The sequence below is a fragment of the Mobula birostris genome, chromosome X (genome assembly GCF_030028105.1).
Source record: "Mobula birostris isolate sMobBir1 chromosome X, sMobBir1.hap1, whole genome shotgun sequence".
In the NCBI taxonomy this organism is placed as follows: domain Eukaryota; kingdom Metazoa; phylum Chordata; class Chondrichthyes; order Myliobatiformes; family Myliobatidae; genus Mobula; species Mobula birostris.
Window position 1 is genome coordinate 52,045,413 of NC_092402.1, and position 23,571 is coordinate 52,068,983.

The 23,571-nt window shown below is 48.6% G+C and overlaps 1 protein-coding gene across 1 annotated transcript in view; it reads left to right on the forward strand.

Moving 5' to 3' along the window:
- The window catches only part of LOC140191511 (low-density lipoprotein receptor-related protein 1-like), a 293,778-nt gene that overhangs the window by 171,045 nt on the left and 99,162 nt on the right, over positions 1-23,571 (forward strand). Inside the window, exons 33-46 of the mRNA XM_072248962.1 lie at positions 497-646; positions 3,653-3,790; positions 5,120-5,245; positions 8,248-8,379; positions 8,768-8,902; positions 9,221-9,350; positions 11,119-11,245; positions 12,155-12,306; positions 14,755-14,879; positions 15,340-15,711; positions 16,720-16,909; positions 17,983-18,187; positions 19,355-19,547; positions 20,017-20,142. Of these exons, the coding sequence (XP_072105063.1) occupies positions 497-646; positions 3,653-3,790; positions 5,120-5,245; positions 8,248-8,379; positions 8,768-8,902; positions 9,221-9,350; positions 11,119-11,245; positions 12,155-12,306; positions 14,755-14,879; positions 15,340-15,711; positions 16,720-16,909; positions 17,983-18,187; positions 19,355-19,547; positions 20,017-20,142 (2,301 nt within the window). The remainder of the gene's footprint in view (positions 1-496; positions 647-3,652; positions 3,791-5,119; positions 5,246-8,247; positions 8,380-8,767; positions 8,903-9,220; positions 9,351-11,118; positions 11,246-12,154; positions 12,307-14,754; positions 14,880-15,339; positions 15,712-16,719; positions 16,910-17,982; positions 18,188-19,354; positions 19,548-20,016; positions 20,143-23,571) is intronic.

Below are 23,571 nucleotides of genomic sequence, written 5' to 3' on the forward strand. Positions count from 1 at the left end.
AAAAGGACAATGGGGAGAGGAGGAAGGAGGGGTGGAGCAAGGGTAGGGGATGAAGGGAGAGAAGGGCGAGAGGACGGGAGTGAGAGGTGAGGGTGGGGAGATAGAAAAGAGAAAGGGGAAGAATTAGGTAAAAATGCAGAAGGGGTAGTTGTGAGGGGTGGAAGTAGAGGGAGGCAGGGGAGAAGGGATGTAGGGAGAGAAGGGGATAGAAAACAGTGGGTGAAGGATGGGAAGAGAGAAAGGATGAGAGAGGTGATGGAGGGAGAGGGAGAGAGACTGCTTTGCATTAAACCCACAGATAGATATTTATCCCCTCCACCATCACCACCCTTCACTCTGTTAGAATTTGAACCCTTTGTCACATTATTTGTCTTTTGCCTTTTTTCTTGAAACTTAGAGTAATTTTTATGTCTTTGCACTGTACTGCTGCCACAAAACAGCATATTTTACGAGATATAAGTCAGTGATAATAAACCTGACTCTGATTCTCCTGCAGGCCTGTCGATCGACTACAGCGAGCAGAAGCTGTACTGGATTAGTTCGGAGAATGGCACCATTAGTCACTGCAACCTGGATGGCAGCGGATTGGTGGTGATCGACAGTCTGCAGGGTCGTCTGACCAAAGCCACAGCTCTGGCCATAATGGGTGAGTGCAGATGATATGAAGGTTGGCAGTGTTGTGGATAGTGTCGTAGGTTACAATGGGACATTGACAGGATACAGAGCTGAGCTGAGAAGCAGCAGATGGAGTTTAATCCAGAAAAGTGTGAAGTGATTCACTTTGGAAGGTTAAACTTGAAGGCAGAATACAGGGTTAATGACAGGACCCCTAACACTGTGTACGGACGGATGGATCTGTAGTACACATCTATAGTTCTCACAAAGTTGCCGTTTAGGTTGATATGATTGTTAAGATGGCATATGTTGTGTTGGCCTTCATTAGTCAGGAGGTTGATTTCAAGAGCTGCAAGGTAACATTACAGCTTTATAAACACTGGTCAGACCACAGTTGAAATATTATGTTAATTTCTAGTCACTTCATTATAGAAAGGATGTGGAAGCTTCAGAGATGGTACAGAGAAGGTTTACCAGGATGCTGTCTGCGTTACAGAGCATGTCTTATGAGAATAGGTTGAGTGAGCTAGGGCTTTTCTCTTTGGAATGGAGGAGGATGAAAGGTGACTTGATAGAGGTGTACAGGGTGATAGGAGGCTTATTCCCAAGGCAGAAATGGCTAATACAAGGGACCATAATTTTAAAGTGATTGGAGGAAAGTATAGGGGGTATGTCAGAGGTGGATTTTTCAGATGGAGAGTGGTGGGTACGTGGAATGTGCTGCCAAGGGTGGTGGTAGAGGCAGATAAGCTAGGGATACTTAGATATGCACATGGATGATGGAAAAATGGAGGGCTATGTAGGAGAGAAGAGTTAGATTGATCTTAGGGTAGATTAAAAGATTGACACAACATCATGGGGCGAAGGACTGAACTGTTGCTGTAGTGTTCAATATTCTATGTTCTGATAGCCTCACCGCTCAATGAGATCTCCCCTTAACCTTCTTTGCTCCTGAGATTGCAACCCAAGTTTCTCCAACGTCTCATTATAACACAGGTCCTTTAATTCAGGCAGCATCCTGGTGAACCTCTTCAAAACCTCCGCCCTCTTCCCGTAATGGGGTGACTAGAACTGAATGCAATATTTAATCAAGTTGGCCAGGGAGCACAGATCGTGGGTAGCACAGGGTACAGTCTCCTCTGGGTTCTGTCACCCTGCTGTAGGAAAGGTGCTGTGAACACCAGGCCTCGAACTCCAGTCTGGTTGATTTGCATACCTAGGGGGTCACCAGCCCTCATGTCTTCTGCCTGCATGGAACTCTGATCCCGGAACCCATCAAGGACTCGCTGACTGAGGGGTGAGGTTAGGCCAGCAGAGCCGTGAGGATGGCTTGACATCCGACTACAGATATCCTTTATTACATGTCTACGTTGCTGGCCTTCTGGCACAGAACACAGCACGTGGTGTGGAGGACTAAACTCCAGCCTAACCTCAAGCTCCCCACATCCTAGTCCCTAAACCCTATGCTAACCCCTAACTCCCCTCTTTGTCCCCAATACCATCCCTAAGCCTGAAAAAAGCAAACTATATAAACAACTATGTCTGAGGCACAACCTCGACCAAAAGGCTACCGGAGGAATTGTTGGGAGTGTTCAGTGACATCCTGAACCTCCTTAACCTCTTAAGAAAGTAGAGAGGGGAGCAGCAGGAGGGGAGGTGAGGAGGGAGCTTTGTAGTGGTGTGGGAGCAAGAACAGTTAAGGTCAAAATTAACTTTGTTGTCACACGGACAAGTACGTGTGTGCACAGGTGCAATGAAAAACCTATTTGCAGCATCACCTCAGGCACACAGCACCAGATACCTGACATTAACAACTAAAACATAAATGACACACATTGTATAAGAACAAATTTCGTTGCAGTCATAGTGTTTCTATATTGAGGTGGTGATTAGGGTTGTGCCAGTTGGTTCAAGAACTGAATGGTGGAAAGTAAGTAGCCGTTCTGATCCTGGTCCTGAACCACTGTGTCTAAAAAAAAAACTTGCCCTCTCTGACCTTGTAGTATTAGACAATCTGACTGTGGGAACACTTACTAACTGTCTACTCTATCAATGCCTCTCATAATTATATAAACCTTTATCAGATCTCCCCTCAGCCTCCACCACTCTAGAGAAAACAACTTAAGTTTGTCCAACCTCTCTTAATAGCTCACGCCCTCTCCTGGTGAACCTCCTCTGCACCCTCTCCAAAGCCCCCACATCCTTCTTGTAATGGGGTGACCAGAACTGAATGCAATATTCCAGATATGGCCTGACCACAGTTTTATAAAACTACTACATAACTTCCCAACTCTTGAACTCATTTCCTGAACTTACAAAGGGAAGCATGCCATATGCCTTCTTTATCATCCTGTCAACCTGTATCGCCACTTTCAGGGAGCTTTGGACTTGGACTCCAAGATCCCCCAGTGCATCAATACTGTTAAGAGTACTGCCATTAACTGTGTACTGTCTCTTGACATTTCACCTCTCAAAGTGCAATACTTCACATTTGGCTGGGTTAAACTCATCTACCACTTCTCTACCCATATCTGCCACTTATTTGTATGCTGCTTTCTACACTGTTCACGACACAACCAATCTTTGGATCGTCTGCAAACCTACTAACCCACCCATCTACTGTGTTTGTTTCAGGTCATTTATATATAAAGCAGCAGAAGACACAGTACAGCTCTCTGCGGAACACCACTTGTCCGAGTTCTCCAGCCAGAGGGGCAATTGGGTAGTTACAGGGTGTTGTGGATTAGTTAGTAACATTTCTGGACTGATAGCAGGTGGAAGTTAATTTGGAGAAGTGCGACATTATGCACTTTGGACAGCCTACTGGGTACTCACAAGGAATAGTTCAGTAAGTGAGAGACCTTAGCGTACAAGGGTGGGACACTCACTGTGAATGGTAGGGAGCGTAGGCTAACAGGGAATTAGGAACATGCACCATGAATGGTGGGGAATGTCAAAGAACAGAGAAAGTTAAAGTTGGGAGTGTCACTCGTCACTGGGACTGCCAGATCCTGATTCTCCCCCTCTCTGCCCTCAGGAGATCGTCTGTGGTGGGCTGACCAGGGCTCAGAACAGATGGGTACCTGTGCCAAGGACGGGTCTGACGTGGTAGTTCTACGGAACAGTACCACCCCGGTTATGCACATGAAGGTGTATGATGAAGAGATACAGACCGGTGAGGAGGAGGTTGTTTGGGGGAAGATCCAGATTGGCGAGGTGGGAGGGGAATTGTGGTGATTCAGACTGGTGAGGGAGGGAGGGGGTTGTGAGAGGAAGCGGGGGGTGGGGGAGAGATGCAGACCAGTGAAGGGGATAGAGGATGATTAGGGGAGTGGGAAAAGATGCAGATCGGTGAGGGGTTCGGCGGGGGAGTGGTTAGATCCAGATTGGTGAGGGAGGGGTTGGGGGAGGAGGTACTGGCAGGTCAGAAAAGAGGTGGAGGAGCAAGGGTGATGAATGAAGGGGGAGAGGGGGAGGAGGAAGAAGAGATACAAATCAGTGAGGGAGGAGGCAAAGGGGCAGAGGGCACAGCAGAAGAGGAAGAAGTGATAGAGGAACGAGCAGTGAAGGTGGTGTGTAGGCAGAAGAAGGTGCAGGGCGTGGGAAAGGGGACTTGGAGTGGGTAAGGGAGAAGGGGATGGAAAGACGTGGGAGGCTGAAGAGTAGATGGCAGGTTGCGAGTGAGGTTGCAAGGGTTGTGGAGAGTCGATAGAGGAGGAAGGGTGGATCTGTGCCAAGGACTGTTCGGACATAGTGGTTCCACAGAACACCACCACCCTGGTTACGCACGTGAAGATCTACACTCCAATGTCTGGTGATTTCCAGCGCCCCCAATTCATGCTTTGCCTGACCCTCCCCAACACCTGGTGATTTCCAATATCCCCACTCAGTGTCCCCCTTACTCTCTCCAACACCTGATGATTTCCAACGTCCTTATTCAGTGTCCCCCTTACCCTCCCCGACACCCAGCGATTTCCAACATCCCCCTTAACCTCCCCAACACCTGGTGATTTCCAACGTCCCCATCACTCTCCCCCTTAACCTCCCCAACACCCGGTGATTTCCAACGTCCCCATTCAGTGTCCCCATTAACCTCCCCAACACCTGGTGATTTCCAACTTCCCCATTCAGTGTCCCCCTTACCCTCCCAAACACCCGGTGATTTCCAACGTCCCCATTCAGTCTCCCCAACACCCGGTGATTTTCAGTGTCCCCCTTAACCTCCCCGACACCCGGTGATTTCCATCGTCCCCATTAACCTCCCCAACTCCCGGTGATTTCCAATGTCCCCATTCAGTGTCCCCCTTACCCTCCCAAACACCCGGTGATTTCCAACGTCCCCATTCAGTCTCCCCCTTACCCTCCCCAACACCCGGTGATTTCCAGCGTCCGACTTCAGTCTCCCCATTAACCTCCCCAACATCCGGTGATCTCCAACGTCCCCATTCAGTCTGCCCAATCCCCTTGAGCTGTGATATTAACTGCATGACCTCCTGCCTTTTAGGAAGGAACCCCTGCAGCGAGAAGAACGGTGACTGCTCACAGCTCTGCCTGCCGAACTCTCCTACCACCAGGTCCTGCATGTGTACAGCGGGCTACAGCCTCAGGAGTGGAGAGCGTTCCTGTGAAGGTGAGGGTGCTGTGGTGGATTGGAGCGGTAACATGCGTTGACGAGGGGAGGATACGTTTGGGAGGGGGTTGGTCCTCTTTCCCCATTGCCATTGGTCGGTTGCGAGAGCTCACAGTGGGGTTTAATTGGACTATTTTTCAGGAAAACAGCCAACATCATTAAAGGCTCCACCTAATCTGGACATTCTCTCTTCTCCTCCCTCCCCTGAGGCAAAAGACACAAAGGTCTGTAAACTCATACCACTAGTCTCAAAGACAGCTCCTATCCCACTGTGGAACGGCCCACTAGTGCAATAAGATGGAGTCTCTGCATTTCATTACACCTCGTTGTAGCCCTGTCACCTTACTGTCTGTCTGCACTGCACTTTCTCTGTAACACATTATTCTGTAATCTGTTATTGCTTTTCTCTTGTACTGATGTGGTAAAGCGATCTGTATTGGTGGCTTGTAAACCATACCTCTACTTCACCAGCATTTTTTGTATTTGTGCGTTCACCAGCATTTTTTCTGTGTGTTGCTTGAATTTCCAGCATCTGCACATTTCCTCGTCTCTACTTCCTCAGGAGGCTAAAGAAATTTGGTATGTTCCGAGTAAACCTGACCAATTTTTTATCGCTGCGCCACAGAAAGCATCTGAGCCAGATGCATTGGGACTTAGTAAGGCTGCCTATGACCACAATAAGCTGCAGAGAGAAACAAGACTTCCCCCCATGGACTCTGTCTGCACTTCTTGCTGCCTTGGTAAAGCAGTCAGTAAAATCAAAGACCCCATCCACCCCAGGCAATCTCCCTTCTCCCCCTCCATCAGGCAGATGATTCAAAAGCCTGAAAGCATGTACCACCAGGCTCAAGGACAGTCTCTATCTCACTGTTATCAGACATTTGAACAGTCCCCTCGTACAATAAGCTGCACTCTTAACCTCACAATCTCCCTCTTTATGATCTTGCACATTATTGTCTACCTACACTACACCTTCTCTGTAGCTGTATTAACTTGGTATACTTGATTCCATTTCTGACATATGCTTTTGGGTAGGCGAGTCCAAAACTAGGGAGCATAGGGAGATAGAGTGGAAGGATTTAAAGTGGACCTGAGGGGCAACTTTTTCATGCAGCCTATATGGAGTGACCTGCCAGAATACGTAGATAAAGCAGGTATAGTACAACAGTATAACTTAAGAAGCACTTGGTGGATTTGGTGGGATATGGGTCAAACGCAGAAAGTTTGGGCTAGCTGGATAGGCACTGTAGTCAGCTCGGATTGATTGGGCTGTAGTGCCTGTATCTGTGCAGTGTCCATGACTTACTGAATGTGGTGAAGTGATCTGTGTGGATGGCATGCAAAACAAAGTTTTTCACTGTACATGTGACAATAGTAAACCAATGTTCCAGGATGCAGTGAGAAGCTTTAGAACACTCTCCACTTGTCGGGGTGGAATTAGTCCATGCACTCAAACGATTTGTCAGGATTTTAGGGACTGAGTTCTGGGGAGAAGTTGGACAGATTGTGAGTTTTTCATTGCAGTGTAGGAGATTGGGAGGTGACCTTATAGAGGTGTATGAAATCATGAAGGGCATAAACAGGGTGAACGCACACAGTCTATTTCCCAGTGCGGGATAATCCAGAACTAGAGGGCACAGGTTTATTGAGAGAGGGGAAAAGATTTAAAACGAACATGAGAGGTAACTTTTTCACCCAGAGGCTGATCCTTATATGAAACGAGCCACCAGAGGAAATGGTTGAGGTAGGTACATCAACAATGTTTAAGAGGTTCTCGAACAGCCTCATTTATAGGAAAGGTTTGGAGGGATATAGGTCAAACGCAGGTAAATAGGAATGGTTTAGATAGGAATTTTAGTTGGTGTTGACTAGTTGAGCCAAAAGGCCTGTGTCTGCTGTATTAATGTGAGGAGAACAATTCAGAGAAGGTTTACCGGAACCAGCCCTAAAATGCATCATCAAAGTGGAGTTTACTCTCGCCTGTGCAAGTCCATGTGTGTGTGTACAGGTGCAATGAAAAACTTATTTGCAGCAGCATCACTGACACAGAGCATCAGGTTAGCAGCATGGGCAGGAAAATATAAATATATACAATTTTTACAAAGAAAAACACAACTAGAGCAAAACAAAGTGTGTGCTAAACAGTAGTGATCAGGGTTGTGCTGGTTGGTTCAGGAACCGAATGTTTGAAGGGAAGTAGCTGTTCCTGAACCTGGTGGTGTGGGACTTCAGGTTTCTGTACCTCCTGCCCGATGGGAGCTGTGAGAAGATGGGATGTCCCGGATGGTGGGGATCTCTGATGATGGACGTTGCCTTCCTGAGACAGCACCTCCTGTAGACACTACCAATGGTGGGGAGGGAGGGATGTGTCCGTGATGTATTGGGCTGAGTCCACTACTCTCTGCATTCAAATTGCCGTACCAGACCACAATGCAGCCAGTCAGGGCACTTTTCACTGGATGATGTTAGAGTGTTCAGTGGCAAGCTGAACCTCCTTAATTGTAGTGTAGCCGTTCAAGAGTTCTGAGTTCCATTCTGGTGCCACCTGTACAGAGCTAGTACATTCTCTCTCTCAACCACATGGGTTCCCGCCAGGTACTCTGATTTCCTCCTACAATTCAAAGATCTACTGGTTAATTGGTCATTTTAAGTTGTCCTGTAATTAGGTTGGTGTTAAATAGGTGGGTTGTTGAGCAGTGCAGCTCGTTGGGGTGGAAGGGTCTGTTTGGCGCTGTTTCTCTAAATAAATAAACAAATAAACCTCCTTAGAATGCAGAAATGCTGGCATTCCTTTCTTGTGGTTGTGTCATGGTTGGCCAGGCTGAACTTTTGTCACTTGGAGTTTCAAAGGGTAAGAAGGGACCAGGTCACGGCTTCAAGTAGCAGCCAGAAACAGCCTGCGTGCCCCAACGCATGATCCACAAAGAGCCAATTTGCAGGTATGGCAAGCAATTTGGGAAGTGGTTGTAACACCTTTCCTTCCCACCCACCGTGTTTCCAAGGTGTCGGGTCGTTCCTGCTCTACTCTGTCCACGAGGGTATTCGGGGAATCCCGCTGGATCCCAATGACAAGTCAGACGCCCTGGTTCCTGTTTCCGGCACCTCGCTGGCCGTTGGCATCGACTTCCATGCAGGTGGGTGTATGAGGAAGGTGTGATTCCACGCAGGAAAGGGGGTGGAATTCTGCGCAGTGGAAGCAGGGGTGTTTTGGTGCAGGGGATGGGTGGAAGATTCAGAAAGGAAGGGTAATTTGTGGATGGGAGATGTGTATTGAGAGAGGGAGAGACTGTTTGGGTGTGCCTCTGTTTGCATATTTATTTGTATGTGTGTGTGTGTGCACGCTTGCTTCTCTGTATGCATATCTGTGTCTGTTTGCCTCTCTTTAACCCCTTTGGCCACTTACCAAAAGCTGGTCACTCCAACCCCCTCCCTTCCCTTGTTCTCTGTGACTGAATGTGTTAGTGTAGTGCTGGGGACACCACGGTCTGACTTCTCCCTGTTCCCCCCTCCCTCTGAACCCAGAGAATGACACCATCTACTGGGTAGACATGGGGCTTAGCACCATCAGCAGAGCCAAACGGGACCAGACCTGGCGGGAAGATGTGGTCACCAATGGCATCGGACGGGTTGAAGGCATCGCTGTCGACTGGATTGCCGGTGGGTAGAGGAATGGCGGGTGCGAGTGGTCTCGGGGACCAGGCTGGAGGGAGAGCAGGGAGTGTGGAAAGGGTCAGAGGGCTGGGTGAGAGGGGCAGTTGGGGGAATACATGTGGGAAAGGAACAGCATACGCACGCAGACAAAAACTAACAATTTCAAAGACAGTTTCACGCATACTCATACAGACTGAAACGCATACTCACACAGAGTCACACACACACACACACGTTTATTCCAATGCAGTAAGGATTTATTTCACTTTCTGATGTACCTCCCTCCCCTTCCCTCACTGGTGTTGAATGGAAACCACTCTGCAGGCAACATTTACTGGACAGACCAGGGGTTTGATGTCATCGAAGTAGCACGCCTGAATGGCTCGTTCCGATATGTGGTGGTGTCCCAAGGGCTGGATAAGCCTCGTGCCATAACCGTCCATCCGAAGAAGGGGTAAGTGCCTTTGCAGTGACTGAGGGCAAGATACAGGTCTGGGGAGATGTGGTGGGTGGGGGGGGAGGGGTTAGGAGTGATGAGAGTGTTGGCTCTGTCATTGCACTACATCATTGAGCCATATAGTGTGGGAACAGACTCTTTGATACACCATGTCCATACAACCTGCTAAACTGATCCTAATGCTTGCTCCATAACCACCCCTGCCTTGGTGATTCTAGTTCTGATCCAATGTTGCAGAGTCACATAGCATGAAAATAGCAAGGATCTCATCTCTCTGAGGGAGGTGTAGGTAGAGATCACTGAATCACACAACACAGAAGCAGTGGTCCATGCAACTTGATTTTTCCTATTTAAGCCTCACATTGGGTTGGCGTGGTAGCATTACAGTGCCAGGACCTGGGTTCACCCTATCTGTGCCCCTCATGGCTTTATCCAACTATATAAGTTCAAGTTTAATTGTCATTCAACCACACAGCCAAACGAAACAGCATTCCTCTGCAGCCAAGGTACAAAACACAGTACCAACAGTCACACACAGCACATATGATAGCAGAACGTTGTAGAGTTACAAAAAAGAATTTAGAATTTAATAATACAGCCCAAGTCCCTGAGTGTCCTGGCTTGTAGATTAATGGTGCACGAGTGTTGTCCTGGAGCCCCATGTTTCTACAAGAACAGTCACACGGCAGTTCCTCAGATCGCATAATGTAGCCGCAGGCAAAGGCAATCTAGCTTATCTCCCACCGAACAAACACTGGAAGGCAGCACTGATGGGGAGGGGCCAGCCTCCAACCCAGCGCGGAATTCAGCATCTCCTTCCTCAGCAGACACAACAAGCAACCCCAAGGTGTGAATGAGGGCCTGGTCCGTGCCACAACTAAGGCAGCTTTCCCGCTGTCGGTCTTGCCAATGAGCCAGTGAATTGGACTCTCAGTATTCTAGATTACCAATGTTCACCAGCGTCTTGCAATCACAACAAAAACATCCCGCACCATCCGTTGGATCACGTACAGCCACTGACACCTTCCATGAGTGGCTGGAGCAGGCTGCAACACAGTGTGCAACAAGTCCAACTCCACTGCTCTCCAGCAGCTTGCTATTGGGGTAGTCCTGTTCTTAGTATCCTGCAGTGTCTGGCAATCGTGAAAAAGACGTAAAGGCTGAACAATTAAACAATTGTTTTCATCCAGACAGGCTGCATATGAGCACACTGCCATCTTAGTGAAACACTCAATCTTCTATGCTCCGAGGAATAAAGTCTCAATCTGCCAAACCTCTCTCCATAACTCAGTCGCACGAGTTGGCAACATCCACATCAATCTCCTCAGCACTCTTTCCAGCTTAATGATTTCTTTCCTGTAACAGGGGGACCGAAACTGCACACAACGGGCCTGTTCCTGTGCTGTGCTGTGTCCTGTTACTCCTGTCCAGTGCTGAGCTGCCGATTGAAGTACATCGCACAATAAAATGCAGCTTCGCAGTCACTTTGTTGGCCATGATTGAATCAAATATCTCAAAGATTCACCGAGTGGTTTTAGAAGCACACACCCTGTCCCTCTCCTTCCTTAGAAGTATGAGGAGATTCGGCACGTCCCCAACAACTCTATGATTTTTATGGAAGCACCATAAACATTGTCTCTCATCCACTCTCTTCCTCCTTCTCTCCCTTCTCTCCCCTGCTCCTCTCCCTCTCTCTCCCCTTTCCTTCCTCACTCCCACCCTTTCCTCCGTTTTCCTCCCTCTTCCCTCTTTTCATTCCCTGCAGGTACCTGTTCTGGACGGAGTGGGGCCAGTATCCCCGGATCGAGCGGGCGAGGTTGGACGGGTCAGAGCGTTCAGTCCTGGTCAACACTAGCATCAGCTGGCCCAATGGAATTTCCATCGATTACCTGGTGGGTGTCTCTCCCCAGTCTCTGGAAGAGGGTGTGGGAAGAGAGACAGGCGCAGGCAATGGTCAGAACGTCAAATGGAATTAATTAAGCCCATATCCAGTGAAGCTCGAGTGAGAAGGGAGGAGGAGGGATGAGGGAGAGAGAAAGGGATGGGGAGGCAGTGGGTGGGAGGTTGGAGATGGATGGTAGGAGTGGTGAAGGAGGAGGAAAGTGGAGGGAGCAGAGTGAGGAAGGGGAGATTTAGGGAGTGGGAGGGATTTGAGGGGCATGAAGGAGGAGGGTGAGGTAGGGCTATCATGGGAGGAAGAGGGAAGAAGGTGAAAGAGGAGGTGAGGGAGAGAGAGGAAAGAGGGGGTATGGGGAGAGGTGAGGAGAAAGAGAAGGTGTTAGGAGGAGTGAGAGGAGGGTGAGTGAATGACCTGGTGGGGGAGAGAAAGGATACTGAGATGTCCATGTTGCTGGCATTTTTTAGAGAGAGGTTGAGCGGGTTGGGACTCTATTCATTGGAGTGTAGGAGAATGAGGGGTGACCTTATAGCGGTGTATAAAATCACGAGGTACATAGATAGGGTTGGGGAATCAAGAACCAGAGGGTACAGGTTTAAGATGAGAGGGGAAAGACTTATAATAGGAACCTGAGGGGCAAAGTTTTCACCCAGAGGCTGTTTTTTATATGGAATGAGCTGCCAGTAGAAGTGGTCGAGACAGATACATTAACAACATTTAAAAGGCACTTGGACAGGTACATCGATAGGGAAGGTTTAGAACGCGGGGATATAGAATTGGCTTACATGGGAATCTTGGTGGGCATAGGTGGATTGGACCAAAGGGCTGGTTTCAGTGCTCTGTGACTGAACAGCTGCTGGTGCTGTGATCTCCTTTCATTCGATCTCCTTTCCCCCCATCCCAGGAGGGTAAGCTTTATTGGTGTGACGCACGCACAGACAAGATAGAACGAATTGACCTGGAGACGGGCAAGAACAGAGAGGCCATTCTCTCCAGCAACAACATGGATATGTTTGCCGTGTCTGTCTTTGAAGATTATATCTACTGGAGCGACAGGTAATTGAAGCATTGTATACTGCCCTGGTCGTCCATCTGTAGGAAGGATGTCCATCCGATATTTTATCATTGCCTTAATGGATTTGAAATCTGTTTCATGGCACAGCATAGTGCAAAGACGTGCAATTGCTATAAATTACAAAAATAAATAACTATTGCAAAGAAGAATAAATAGCAAGGTAGTGTTCATGGGTTTGTTTGCCTTTCAAAAATCTGATAGCGGAGGGGAAAATAGAGCTGGAGAGGGGGGCAGAAAAGATTCACCAGCACATTGCTGGGACTGGAGGTCTTGAGTTAGAATGAGAGTCTGGGAAGGTTGGGACTGTTTTCTCTGGAGTGAAGGGGGCTGATGGTGACCTGATAAGTCTATGAAATCATGAGGGGCAGAAATGAGGTGGATAGTCTCAGTCTTTTTCTCTGAGTGTCGGGCAGTCTAAAACAAGAGAGCATATTAACAGAAGGTTTCCAGGGGAGTGTGTCAGTATTAGCAATGATTTCTGGGATTGTGTTACGGGAGCTTAACACAAGGGAGCTTAATGTAAAGGAACCCTTAGGAGGCAGTGGTCATAATATGATTGAATTCATACTGCAGTTTGAGAGGGACAAAGAAATGGCAGATGAACTTAATGGGTACTTTGCATCTGCCTTCACTGTGGAAGACACTAGCAGTGTGCCAAAGGTCTGTGAGTGTCAGGTAGCAGGAGTGAGTGCCATTGCTATCACAAAGGAAAAAGTGCTAGGCAAACTGAAAGGTCTGATGGTGGATAAGTCGCCTGAGCCAGATGGACTACATCCCAGAGTCCTGAGAGTGGTTGCTGAAGAGATAACAGATGCATAGGTCATGATCTTTCAAGAATTTTATTCTAGCATGGTCCCAGAGGACTGGAAGATTGCAAATGTCACTCCACTCTTTAAGAAGAGAAGAAGGCAAAAGAAAGGAAATTATAGGCCATTATTAAGGATGAGGATTAATAATAGTTTATTATTAAGGATGAAGTTTCAAGGTACTTGGAGACTAATAAAATAAGTCAAAGTCAGCATGGTTTCTGTAAAGGGGAATCTTGCTGACAAGTCTGTTAGCATTCTTTGAGGAAGTAACAGGCAGGATGGACAAAGGAGAGGCAGTAGATGTTATTTACTTGCATTTCCAGAAGGTGTTTGATAAGGTGCCACACATGAGGCTACTTAACAAGGTGAAATCCTATGGCATTACAGGAACGATACTGGCATAGATAGTGGAATAGCTCATAGGCATGAGGCAGTGAGTGGGAATAAAGAGGGCCTTTTCTGGTTGGCTATCAGTGACTAGTGGTGTTTCTCAGGGGTAATTATTGGGACCCTGCTTTTCATTTTGTTTGTCAATGATTTAGATAATGGAATTGATGGCTTTCTGGCAAAGTTTGTGGATGATACGAAGATAGGTGGAGGGGTAGATAGTGCTGAGGAAGAAATGCAATTGCAGCAGGACTTAGACAAATTGGAAGAATGAGCAAAATGTGGCAGATAGAATACAGTGTTGGGAAATGCATGATAATGCATTTTGGTAAAAGGAACAACAGTTGCGGCTATTACCTAAACAGGGAGAAGGTTCAAACATCAGAGATGCACAGGGACTTAGGGGTCCTCGTGCAAGACTCCTAGAAGGTTAATTTACAGGTTGAGTCTGTGGTAAAGAAGGCAAATGCAATGTTGGCATTTATTTCAAGGGGAATAGAATATAAAAGCAAAGGGATAATGCTGAGCCTTTTTAGGACACTAGTCAGGCCGCACTTAGATTATCGTCAACAGTTTTGGGCCCCATATCTTAGAAAGGATGCATTGTCATTGGAGAGAATTCAGAGGAGGTTCACGAGTATGATTCTGGGAATTAAGGGCATTTAGCAGCTTTGGGCCTATACTCATTGGAATTTAGAGGAATGCGCGGGGAGCTTATTGAAACCTACTGAATGTTGAAAGGACTAGCTAGGGTGGATGTGGAGAGGATGTTTCCTATGGTAGGGGTATCCAGAACTAGAGGGCACAGCCTCAAAATTGAGCGGCGACCCTTTAGAACAGGATAAGGAGGAATATTTTTAGCTAGAGAGTATTAAATCTGTGGAATGTTCTGCCACAGACTGCAGTGGAGGTCAAGTCCGTGTGTATATTTACAGGCAGAAGTTGATCGTTTCCTGATTGGTCAGGGCATCAAAAGATATGGTGAGAAGGCAGGAATGGTGGAGCAGACTCGATGGCCTAATTCTGCTCCTATGTTTTATGGTCTTATTTACAGAGGCTCCTGGGGAGTTTATCAGTATTTACAGGGCATACCAGGAAGTGTGTTGTATTTAGAGGGGTCCTGAGGAGTGTGTCAGTATTGAGAGGGGTCCCAGGGAGAGTGTTGGTATTTACAGGGTTCCCAGGGAGAGTAGAATACCAGAAATTTAAGTTACTATCTTGTCTTTTGGATAGGACCCACGCCAATGGATCCATCAAGCGTGGTCAGAAGGATAATGCGACAGAATGTGTTTCATTGAGAACGGGGGTCGGTGTGCAACTAAAAGACGTGAAGGTGTTCAACAGAGAGAGGCAGAAGGGTGAGAAGCAGTTCTCTCTTTTGTGTTGGCTTTTGTTTGAACTGTTGGTACGTTGTGGGATTTGGCTCTCCTCATGCCCCTCCTGCAGCGTGGTGCTACCGTCTCACTTTTCCTCACCTCGCTGTGGGAGAGGTGGTGAGGAGAGAGTGTCGCGCTGTGCTAGGAATAGTGAGCAAAGAGTGCCGTGCTGTGGGAAGGGTGTTGAGAGCGCGCCATGCTGTAGTAGGTGTGGTGAAGAGAGAGCGCTGTGGGAGGGGTGATGAGTGCTGTGGGTGGGATGGTGAGAGAGCATTGCGGGAGGGACGGTGAGCAGGTAATGCCATGTTGTGGGGTGGGGGGCAGTGAGCAAACACTGCGCAGTGGAAGGGGTAGGGAGAAGGGAGTGCCGTGCACTGTTCTGTCCTCAGACTCATGAACCCTCATTTCCCTCCACCTGCTCCTCCTCCTTCACCTCTGACAGGGACCAACATCTGTGCCCAGAACAACGGTGGCTGTGCGCAGCTTTGCCTGTACCGGGGCAACGGGCTGCGGACCTGTGCCTGTGCCCACGGCATGCTCTCAGAGGATGGTGCCAACTGCCGAGACTATGATGGCTACCTCCTTTACTCCGAGCGGACCATCCTGAAGAGCATCCACCTGTCAGATGAGACTAACCTCAACTCGCCGGTAAAGCCCTTTGAGGACCTGGACTTCATGAAGAACGTCATTGCCCTAGCATTTGACTATGGCCGGGGCCCCAAGGGAGGCAATCGCATCTTCTTCAGCGACATCCACTTTGGCAACATCCAGCAGGTCAGCGACGATGGCTCAGGGAGGAAGACCATCGTCGACAGTGAGTTCCCTGCAGCAGGTGGAGAGGGTGGGCCTGGTGGTGAGGAGGGAGGACTACCATTGACAGTGAGTTCCCAAGGGGTGTAAGTGAGGGAGTGGAGGAGAGGAGGACCGTTGGTCGACAGTGAGTTCCTGGCAGTGGCATAGGTCGAGGGAGGGAGGACCTTGATGACAGTGAGTGCCCAAGGGGAGGGATATCAGAGGATACCCACACAAAAGTGATGTGATGTGTCTTGGGAGCACTATTGTGGCTTGGATACACACACCAGAGGTCGGAGAGTGACATAGTAAGAAAACAGGCCTTTCAGCCCAACTGGTCTATGTTGACCAAGGTTCCCATCCAAGCTTGTTCCATTTGTCCCATATCTCTCTAACCCTTTCCTGTCAATGTACACTCCCAATCTGACAAACTTCTCAGTCTCCTCAAGTCTTTGCAATATCTTGGTAAATCTCCTCCACACTGTGACAACACTCCCCAGGGCTCTGCTGTGGAATTCTTGCCCCTGTTTTCCTCTTCCCCCAACACAGTTTAACCTTCCCCTGACACATGCACGTACAGACATGTACCACATACCACGTGCACATAGACATATGTGCGCGCATCAGGTACAGGCACACACGCAAACAAAGGCACTCGATGTGGGCACAAGGTATGTACACACAAATAGACACCGGCAGACCCATGCACGCGTGTATACATACATCATACACACACACACACACACACACACACACACACACACACACAACGTTTGTACACACTTCAAAGAGACGCAATTGAAGGCAACACCTTCGGCACGCCAAGCACGTTGACACACTCAGACTGATCCCATTCCATTCCCCCAGTCACCCCACACACACCCCAGGATTCTACTACTCACCCGCATTTACTCTGAGGGATTGGGAGGGCAGTGCGCTGTTGCTGGATAGACAGCGATCCTGGGCTGGGTTGGTGACTGGGGTCTTTCTCTGTGTTTGAGCCAATGTCTCCTCTCCACCTTCCCTACAGATGTGGGCTCAGTGGAGGGTCTGGCCTACCATCGGGCCTGGGACACACTGTACTGGACCAGCTACACCACCTCCACCATCAGCCGACACAGTGTGGACCAGAGCCGGCCCGGAGCCTTCGACCGTGAGACCGTGGTCACCATGTCTGGCGAGGATCACCCTCGCGCCTTCGTCCTCGACGAGTGCCTTAAGTAAGGAGGTGGGCGGTGGTTGTCAGGTGGGGTGAGACCAAGGTGGGTAGGGATGGAGGGGGTATCCTCCAGACTCTCTGCAGCCTGTTATCCTATGTCTCGAGGTCGAGGTTCTTCATCCTTGACAAGTGCCTCGAGTGATGCAGCTGAAAGTGGGTGGAGTTGAGGGGGCGGGGCAGACCCAATGGGTAGGGGGAACAGGGTGGCTGATGGAAGGTCCTTCAGACCCTCTGCAGCCTGCTTCTCTGTGTCTCGAGATTGTGGTGTTTCGTGCTCAATAAGCAATAGGGGGTGTCAGGGGAGTGGTGGGAAGACCTGAGAGGAGGAGGAGGAGGAGGTAGCAGTATGAGTGGTGACAGAGGGGATACGAGATCCTTCAGGCCCTCTCCAACCTGTTTGTTGAGGTCAAAGTCGTTCCTCCTTTGTGAGTGCCTCGAGTAAGGGGACGGCCGTGAACTGGGGGATATAAGGCGATGGAAGCAATGGGGTTAAGAGTGGGGAATGGAAGGGAGGTCCTTCAGAACTTCTCCCCCCCCCAGTGTCTCAAGGTCATGGGGTTATGAGTGGATGAATGGGTGGGAGGAGACCCTTCAGGAGTCCCCGTTCCCCATTCTGTGCCTCAAAGTTAGGGTTGGAGTAGAGGGATGAGCTTCAGACCACCAATGTCTTGACGTCGGGGGAGTGGGGGCTGGTGAGCATGCTTCGGACATTCTCCAGCCTGCACCTCCCTATATCGAGGTTGAGGTCATTCCAGCCCTCACCCCATTTTTGTCTTCAAGTGGGGCATAGATAGGGATGTTGTTCATTCTGCTCTGGAAGGCTGAGGTCACTGGGACAGCTGTTAACAGGTTTCTCAACCACTTTCTCTCCTTTCCCTTTCTCCTCTTCTGCCCTCTCTTCATCCCTCTCTCTCCCCCCTCTTCCCCCACTCTAACCCTCTCTTTACCCCACTCTTCCCCTTGTCCCCTCTCTTTCTTACCCTGTCTCTCTTATCCCCCTTCTCTACCCTCTTCTCTCCCCCTTAACTACACTGCCTCTCTACCCCACCTCTCTCCCTCTCTCCCCAACCCCAGCCTGATGTTCTGGACGAACTGGAATGAGCAGTACCCCAGCATTATGAGAGCCACGCTCAGCGGCGCCAGTGTATCGGTCATCATTGGCACGGACATCCGCACCCCCAATGGCCTCGCCATCGACCACCCGTCTGAGAAACTCTACTTCTCTGATGCTACACTTGACAAGATCGAGCGATGCGAGTATGACGGCTCCAATAGGAAGGTGGGTGTCTCCACCACTCTCCTCTCCAGCCCCTCACCCACCTTCCTTTCACCCTTCTCTCTCCACCCCTTTCCCTCCCCCTCCTCCTACATTCACTACTTCCTCTGGGTTTGATTCTGACCTCTGTCACTGTTTGTGTGTGTGGGGTCTGCAGATTCTTCCTGTGACCATGTGAGTTTCCCACAAGCGCTCTGACTCCCTCCCAGATCCCAACAACGTACGGGGTCTGTGGCTTCATCAGCTGCTGGAAGTGATCCCCTCGCCACCTCCTGTGTGTGTGGGTGAGGGGTAGGTTTTGGGCGGGGGGCGGTGGGAGTTGATGAGAATATTAGGTAATGCTGCAGGATGAGTGTAGATGGGTTGGCATGAATCTAATAAGGCTGAAAGGCCTCTCTGCTTACCTCTGCAACATTCTGAAATTTGTGGAAGTGTGTGTATGCATGTCTGCGTGTATCACGCAGGTCAGTTTTTTGGTGTCAAACTCGACTTCACTGTGGATGCTCAAGGACATGTCACAGGTGCTCATGAGTCAGAGTTGAATTTATTGTCACCTGTACAAGTCGCTGTGTGTACAGGTGCAATAAAAAGCTTACTTACAGCAGCATCACAGGCACAGAGCATCAGAGACACAACATTCACAAGGAAACATAAATTAAACAAATAATAGACAATTTTTACAAGATAGAATACAATTAGAACAAAATCAAAGTCCATTTTAGCGCAAACTGGTCACTGTAGTGATTAGGGCCGGTTGGTTCAAGCAGTATGTGTGGGTGCAGTGTGTCCAGTGGTAGGGAGGGTTGTGCATGTGATGGACTGGATAGACCCCACTACTGTGTACGGCTTTTTATGTTCCTGCATATTTGAATTGCCATACCTATGTGTCTCTGTCTGTGTTCTTGTCTGTCCCTGTCTCTGTGTCAGTCTCTGTATGTGTCTCTCCTTCTGTGTCTCTCTCTCTCTCTCTCTCTCTCTCTCTCTCTCTCCCCCCCCCCCCGCTCTCTCTCTCCCCGCCCCCTCTACATTTGTCTGTATGTGTGTGTGTGTACCTGTGTACGCACGTTCAAAAGCACATTTTGGTGCACCTGTGTGCACGTATTTGTATCCCTGCCTGCATGCTAATTTACTGCCTCTGTCTTTTCTCCCTCCCCACCCCCCACCCCCCAGGTGATCCTGAAGTCTGAGCCGGTCCATTCCTTCGGCCTGGCAGTGTATGGCAACTTCATCTTCTGGACAGACTGGGTGCGCAGGGCAGTGCTGCGTGCTGACAAGTACACTGGTGGAGATCTCCGTGTCCTGCGGGCGGACATCCCCCAGCAGCCCATGGGAATTGTCGCTGTGGCAAATGACACCAACAACTGTGAGTGAAGGGCAGGGGGAGCTCTACCTTGCCCAGTGGTCAGTTCAAATGTAAATTGGTTTATTTTTGTCTTACATACGGTTCATACAGATCAGATCATTACACAGTGTAGAGCAGGCAGACAATAAGGTACAAGGGCCATGATGAGGTAGGTTGTGAAGTCAAGAGCTTATCTTATTGTGCTGGGGCCCGTTCAGTAGTCTTTATAACAGTGTGGTAGAAGCAGTCCTTGAGCCTGGTGGTATGTGCTTTCAGAGTTTAGTATCATCTATCGCATGAGAGGGAGGAGAAGAGAGATTGTCCGGGATATGGAGGTGTTTGCACACACAAGATGAGCTGATGGGGCTTTTATGATGTTGTAAGGGTTTTGGAGTGCAGTAGACCCACGGGAAAGGGGATGTGATTGGTTCACAAGACTGACAGCAGTAGTCCATTGTTATTTATTTATGCCTTCCCTCTCTCTCCGCAGGCAACCTGTCACCATGTAAGGTCTTCAACGGAGGCTGCCAGGATCTGTGCCTTCTCACGGCAGAGGGACGGGTCAAGTGTGCTTGCCGTGGCGATCGGACCCTCTTGAATGACTTCACTTGCAGTGGTGAGCTCCACTGTCCCCCTTCCCACTCTCTTTAACTCTACTGGGGTCTCATTTCCTGAACCCTTTAAATGCATTCAGACATCTCCTCTCTCTCTCTCTCCCTTTAAACCCAATAGACCCCTTTTCTCTCTCCCTTTACACCCAATGGATCCCATTTTTCTCTCTCTTTAAACCCAGTGGACACCGTTTCTCTCTCCCTTTACACCCAATGAACCCTGTTTCTCTCTGTCTTTAAACCCAAGGGATCCTGTTTCTCTCTCTCGTTAAACCCAAGGGACCCTGTTTCTCTCTCTCTTTAAACCCAACAGACTCTATTTCCCTTTCACTTTACACCCAATGAACCCCGTTTCTGTCTCTCTTTAAACTCAAGGGACCCTGTTTCTCTCTCTCTTTAAACCCAACAGACTCCATTTCTCTCTCACTTTAAACCCAATGGACCCCATTTCTCTCTCTCTCTCTACGCCCAATGAACCCCGTTTCTCTCACTTTAAACCCAGTGGACCCCATTTCTCTCTCCCTTTACACCCAATGAACCCTGTTTCTCTCTCTCTTTAAGCCCAAGGGACCCTGTTTCTCTCCCTCTCTAAACCCAAGGGACCCCGTTTTTCTCTCTCTCTCTCCCCCTTTAAACCTGATGGACCCCATTTCTCTCTCCCTTTAAACCCAACGGACCCCATTTCTCTCTCCCTTTAAACCCAGTGGTCTCCGTTTCTCTCTCTCTAAATACAACAGACCTCATTTCTCTCCCTTTAACCCCACTGGGACCCTGTTTCCCACTCCTTTTAAACCCCCTCCTCCCGCTGATGGGAGGCATGTCAATATGATACAGGTTTCCCCTGCTATCCGAATGTAAAGCGTTCCTGTGAAACCATTCGTAACCCGAAATGGCGTAAAGCGAAGAAGCAATTACTATTAGTTTATATGGGAAAATTTTTTGAACGTTCTCAGGCCCAAAAAATAACCTACCAAATCATACCAAATAACACATAAAACCTAAAATAACACTAACATATAGTAAAAGCAGGAATGATATGATAAATACACAGCCTATATAAAGTAGAAATAATGTATGTACGGTGTAGTTTCGCTTAACAGAATCGGCAAGTTCGAGCCAAAATCGATTTGTCGAAAAAAATTAGCACATGCATGTGCATGTCACGCATTCGCATGTCACGCATGCACACGTACAGGCATTCACACACCTGCCCACGCAAGGCTTCATGGTCATGGTAGTCTTTCTCGGGGTAAACACAAGTTTAAAGTGAGCATCTTTTTTTGTAAAAGCGAAAATTTTCTTTCGGTTAACGAAACCAGGTACTAATGTAGGTCTTTCGTAAAAGCGAAATGTCGTAAAGACAATGTTTGGAAAGCGGGGGGCACCTGTACCCTATGTTCTTTAATCCCATTTCCTCCGTAAACATCTTCCTGTCTTTGTAACCCTCTCTTGCCCCACACACCCCTCCCCATTTTGGTGAACCCCCCTCTCTTCTCTACATCTCTCCCTCTCTCTTCCCCTCCCCCACCCCCTTGCCTTTCCTGCTCCTCCCCTCTCTCTCCTCCCTCTCCCTCTCTCTGTGATCCCCCTCACTCTTTGTCCCCTCTCCCTCAATCTCGCACTCTCCCCTACCCCTCACACATTTTCTCCTCCCCATTCCTCACTTCCTCCCTCACTCTTTCCTCCCCCTCAATCTCTCCCCCTCTCTCTTCCCCTTCTCTCCTCCTCCTTCTCTCCTCTCCCTCTTTCTCTTCCCCTCACTCTCTCTCCTCCCCTCTCTCTTCCCTCCCCCTCTCTCTCCCCCCTCTTTCCTCCATCTTCCCTCCCTTCTTTCCTCTCCTTCCTTCTCTCTCTCTCTCCACCTCTCTTTCTCCCCTCTCTCTCTACCTCTCTTTCTCCCCTCTCTCTCTGTCCTCTTTCTCTCTTGCTCTCTCTCCTCCCTCTTTTTTTTCTCTCTCTCCTTGACTCCTCCTGGGTCCTTGAGCTCTGGACCTCCCTCTGTACACCTTCATTTGACGGACTGGTTAGTAGGACCACACCTGTGGTGGTGTGGACAGTATCCTCTCTTTCAGGGAAGGACGTTGATGTGTTGGGAGCAGTTTGGAGAAGGTTTAAAGGACCCATATTTGGAACTAACCTGTAAAATTCATGTGTAATTCATCTTTTTCTTGTGAATGTTGTGTCTCTGATGCTGCTGCAAGTTAAGTTTTTTAATCGCACCCTGTGCACACATGGACTTGTGCACCTGACAGTAAACTCTACTTTGACTGAGTGGGTGGGTCAGTGAGGGACGTCTGGAGCTGTCCCTTGTTCAAGGAAGGATATTGCTGTTTTGGGAGCAGTTCAGAGAAGTTTTACCAGACTGGATTGGGAAAGCTGGTGAGACCACATTTGGGAAGCATGCCAAGTTGCGTTGTCTACTTTTCATGTTATATGTTAATGATCTGAACAACAGAATTGATGGCTTTTTTGACAGGTTTGTGATTGATACAAAGATTAGTGAAGGGGCAGGTAGTGTTGAGGAAGCAGGGAGTCTGCAGAAAGACTTGGACAGGTTAGGAGAATGGGCAAAGAAGTGGGAGATGGAGTACAATGTCAGTAAGTATATGGTCATGCACTTTGGTAGAAGGACTATTTTTTTAAACGGGGAGATGATTCAGAAATCAGAGATGCAAGGGGACTTGAGTCCTCATGCAGGATTCCCTAAAGGTTAGCTTGCAGGTTGAGTTGGTGGTGAGGAAGGCAAAAGCAGTGTTAGCATTCATTTTGAGAAGACTAGAATTAAAAAAGCAAGGATGTAATACTGAGGCTTTATAAGGCGTTGGTTAGACTGCATTTGGAGTATCGTAAGCAGTTTTGGACTCAATATCTAAGAAAGGACATGCTGGCATTGGAGAGGGTCCAAAGGAACTTTACAAGAATAATCCTGGGAATGACCTCATGGGATACAAACCCAGCCTGTCTGACCATTCCATGTGAGAGAACACACCCATTCCACAGATAAGGAGTGTTTGATGGTTCAGGACCTGTGCTCACTGGAGTTTAGAAGAATGAGAGTGGGTCTCATTGAAACCTACCAAATATTGAAAGCCCTAGATAGAGTGGATGCGCAGAGGATGTTTCCTTTAGTGGGAGAGTCTAAGGCTAGAGAACATAGCCTCACAATAGAAGGACGTGCATTTAGAACAGAGATGAGGAGGAGTTTCTTTAGCCAGAAGGTGGTGTATCTGTGGAATTCATTGCCACATTTCACTGTAGTGGCCTAGTCTTTGGGTATATTTAAACGGAGGTTGATAGGCTTTTGATTAGTAAGGTCGTCAAAGGTTACAGAGAGAAGCCAAAAGAACGGGGTTGAGAGGGATAATAAATCAGCCTTGATGGAACGGCGAAGCGGACTCGATGGGCTGAATGGTCTAATGCTGTCTGATGTTTTA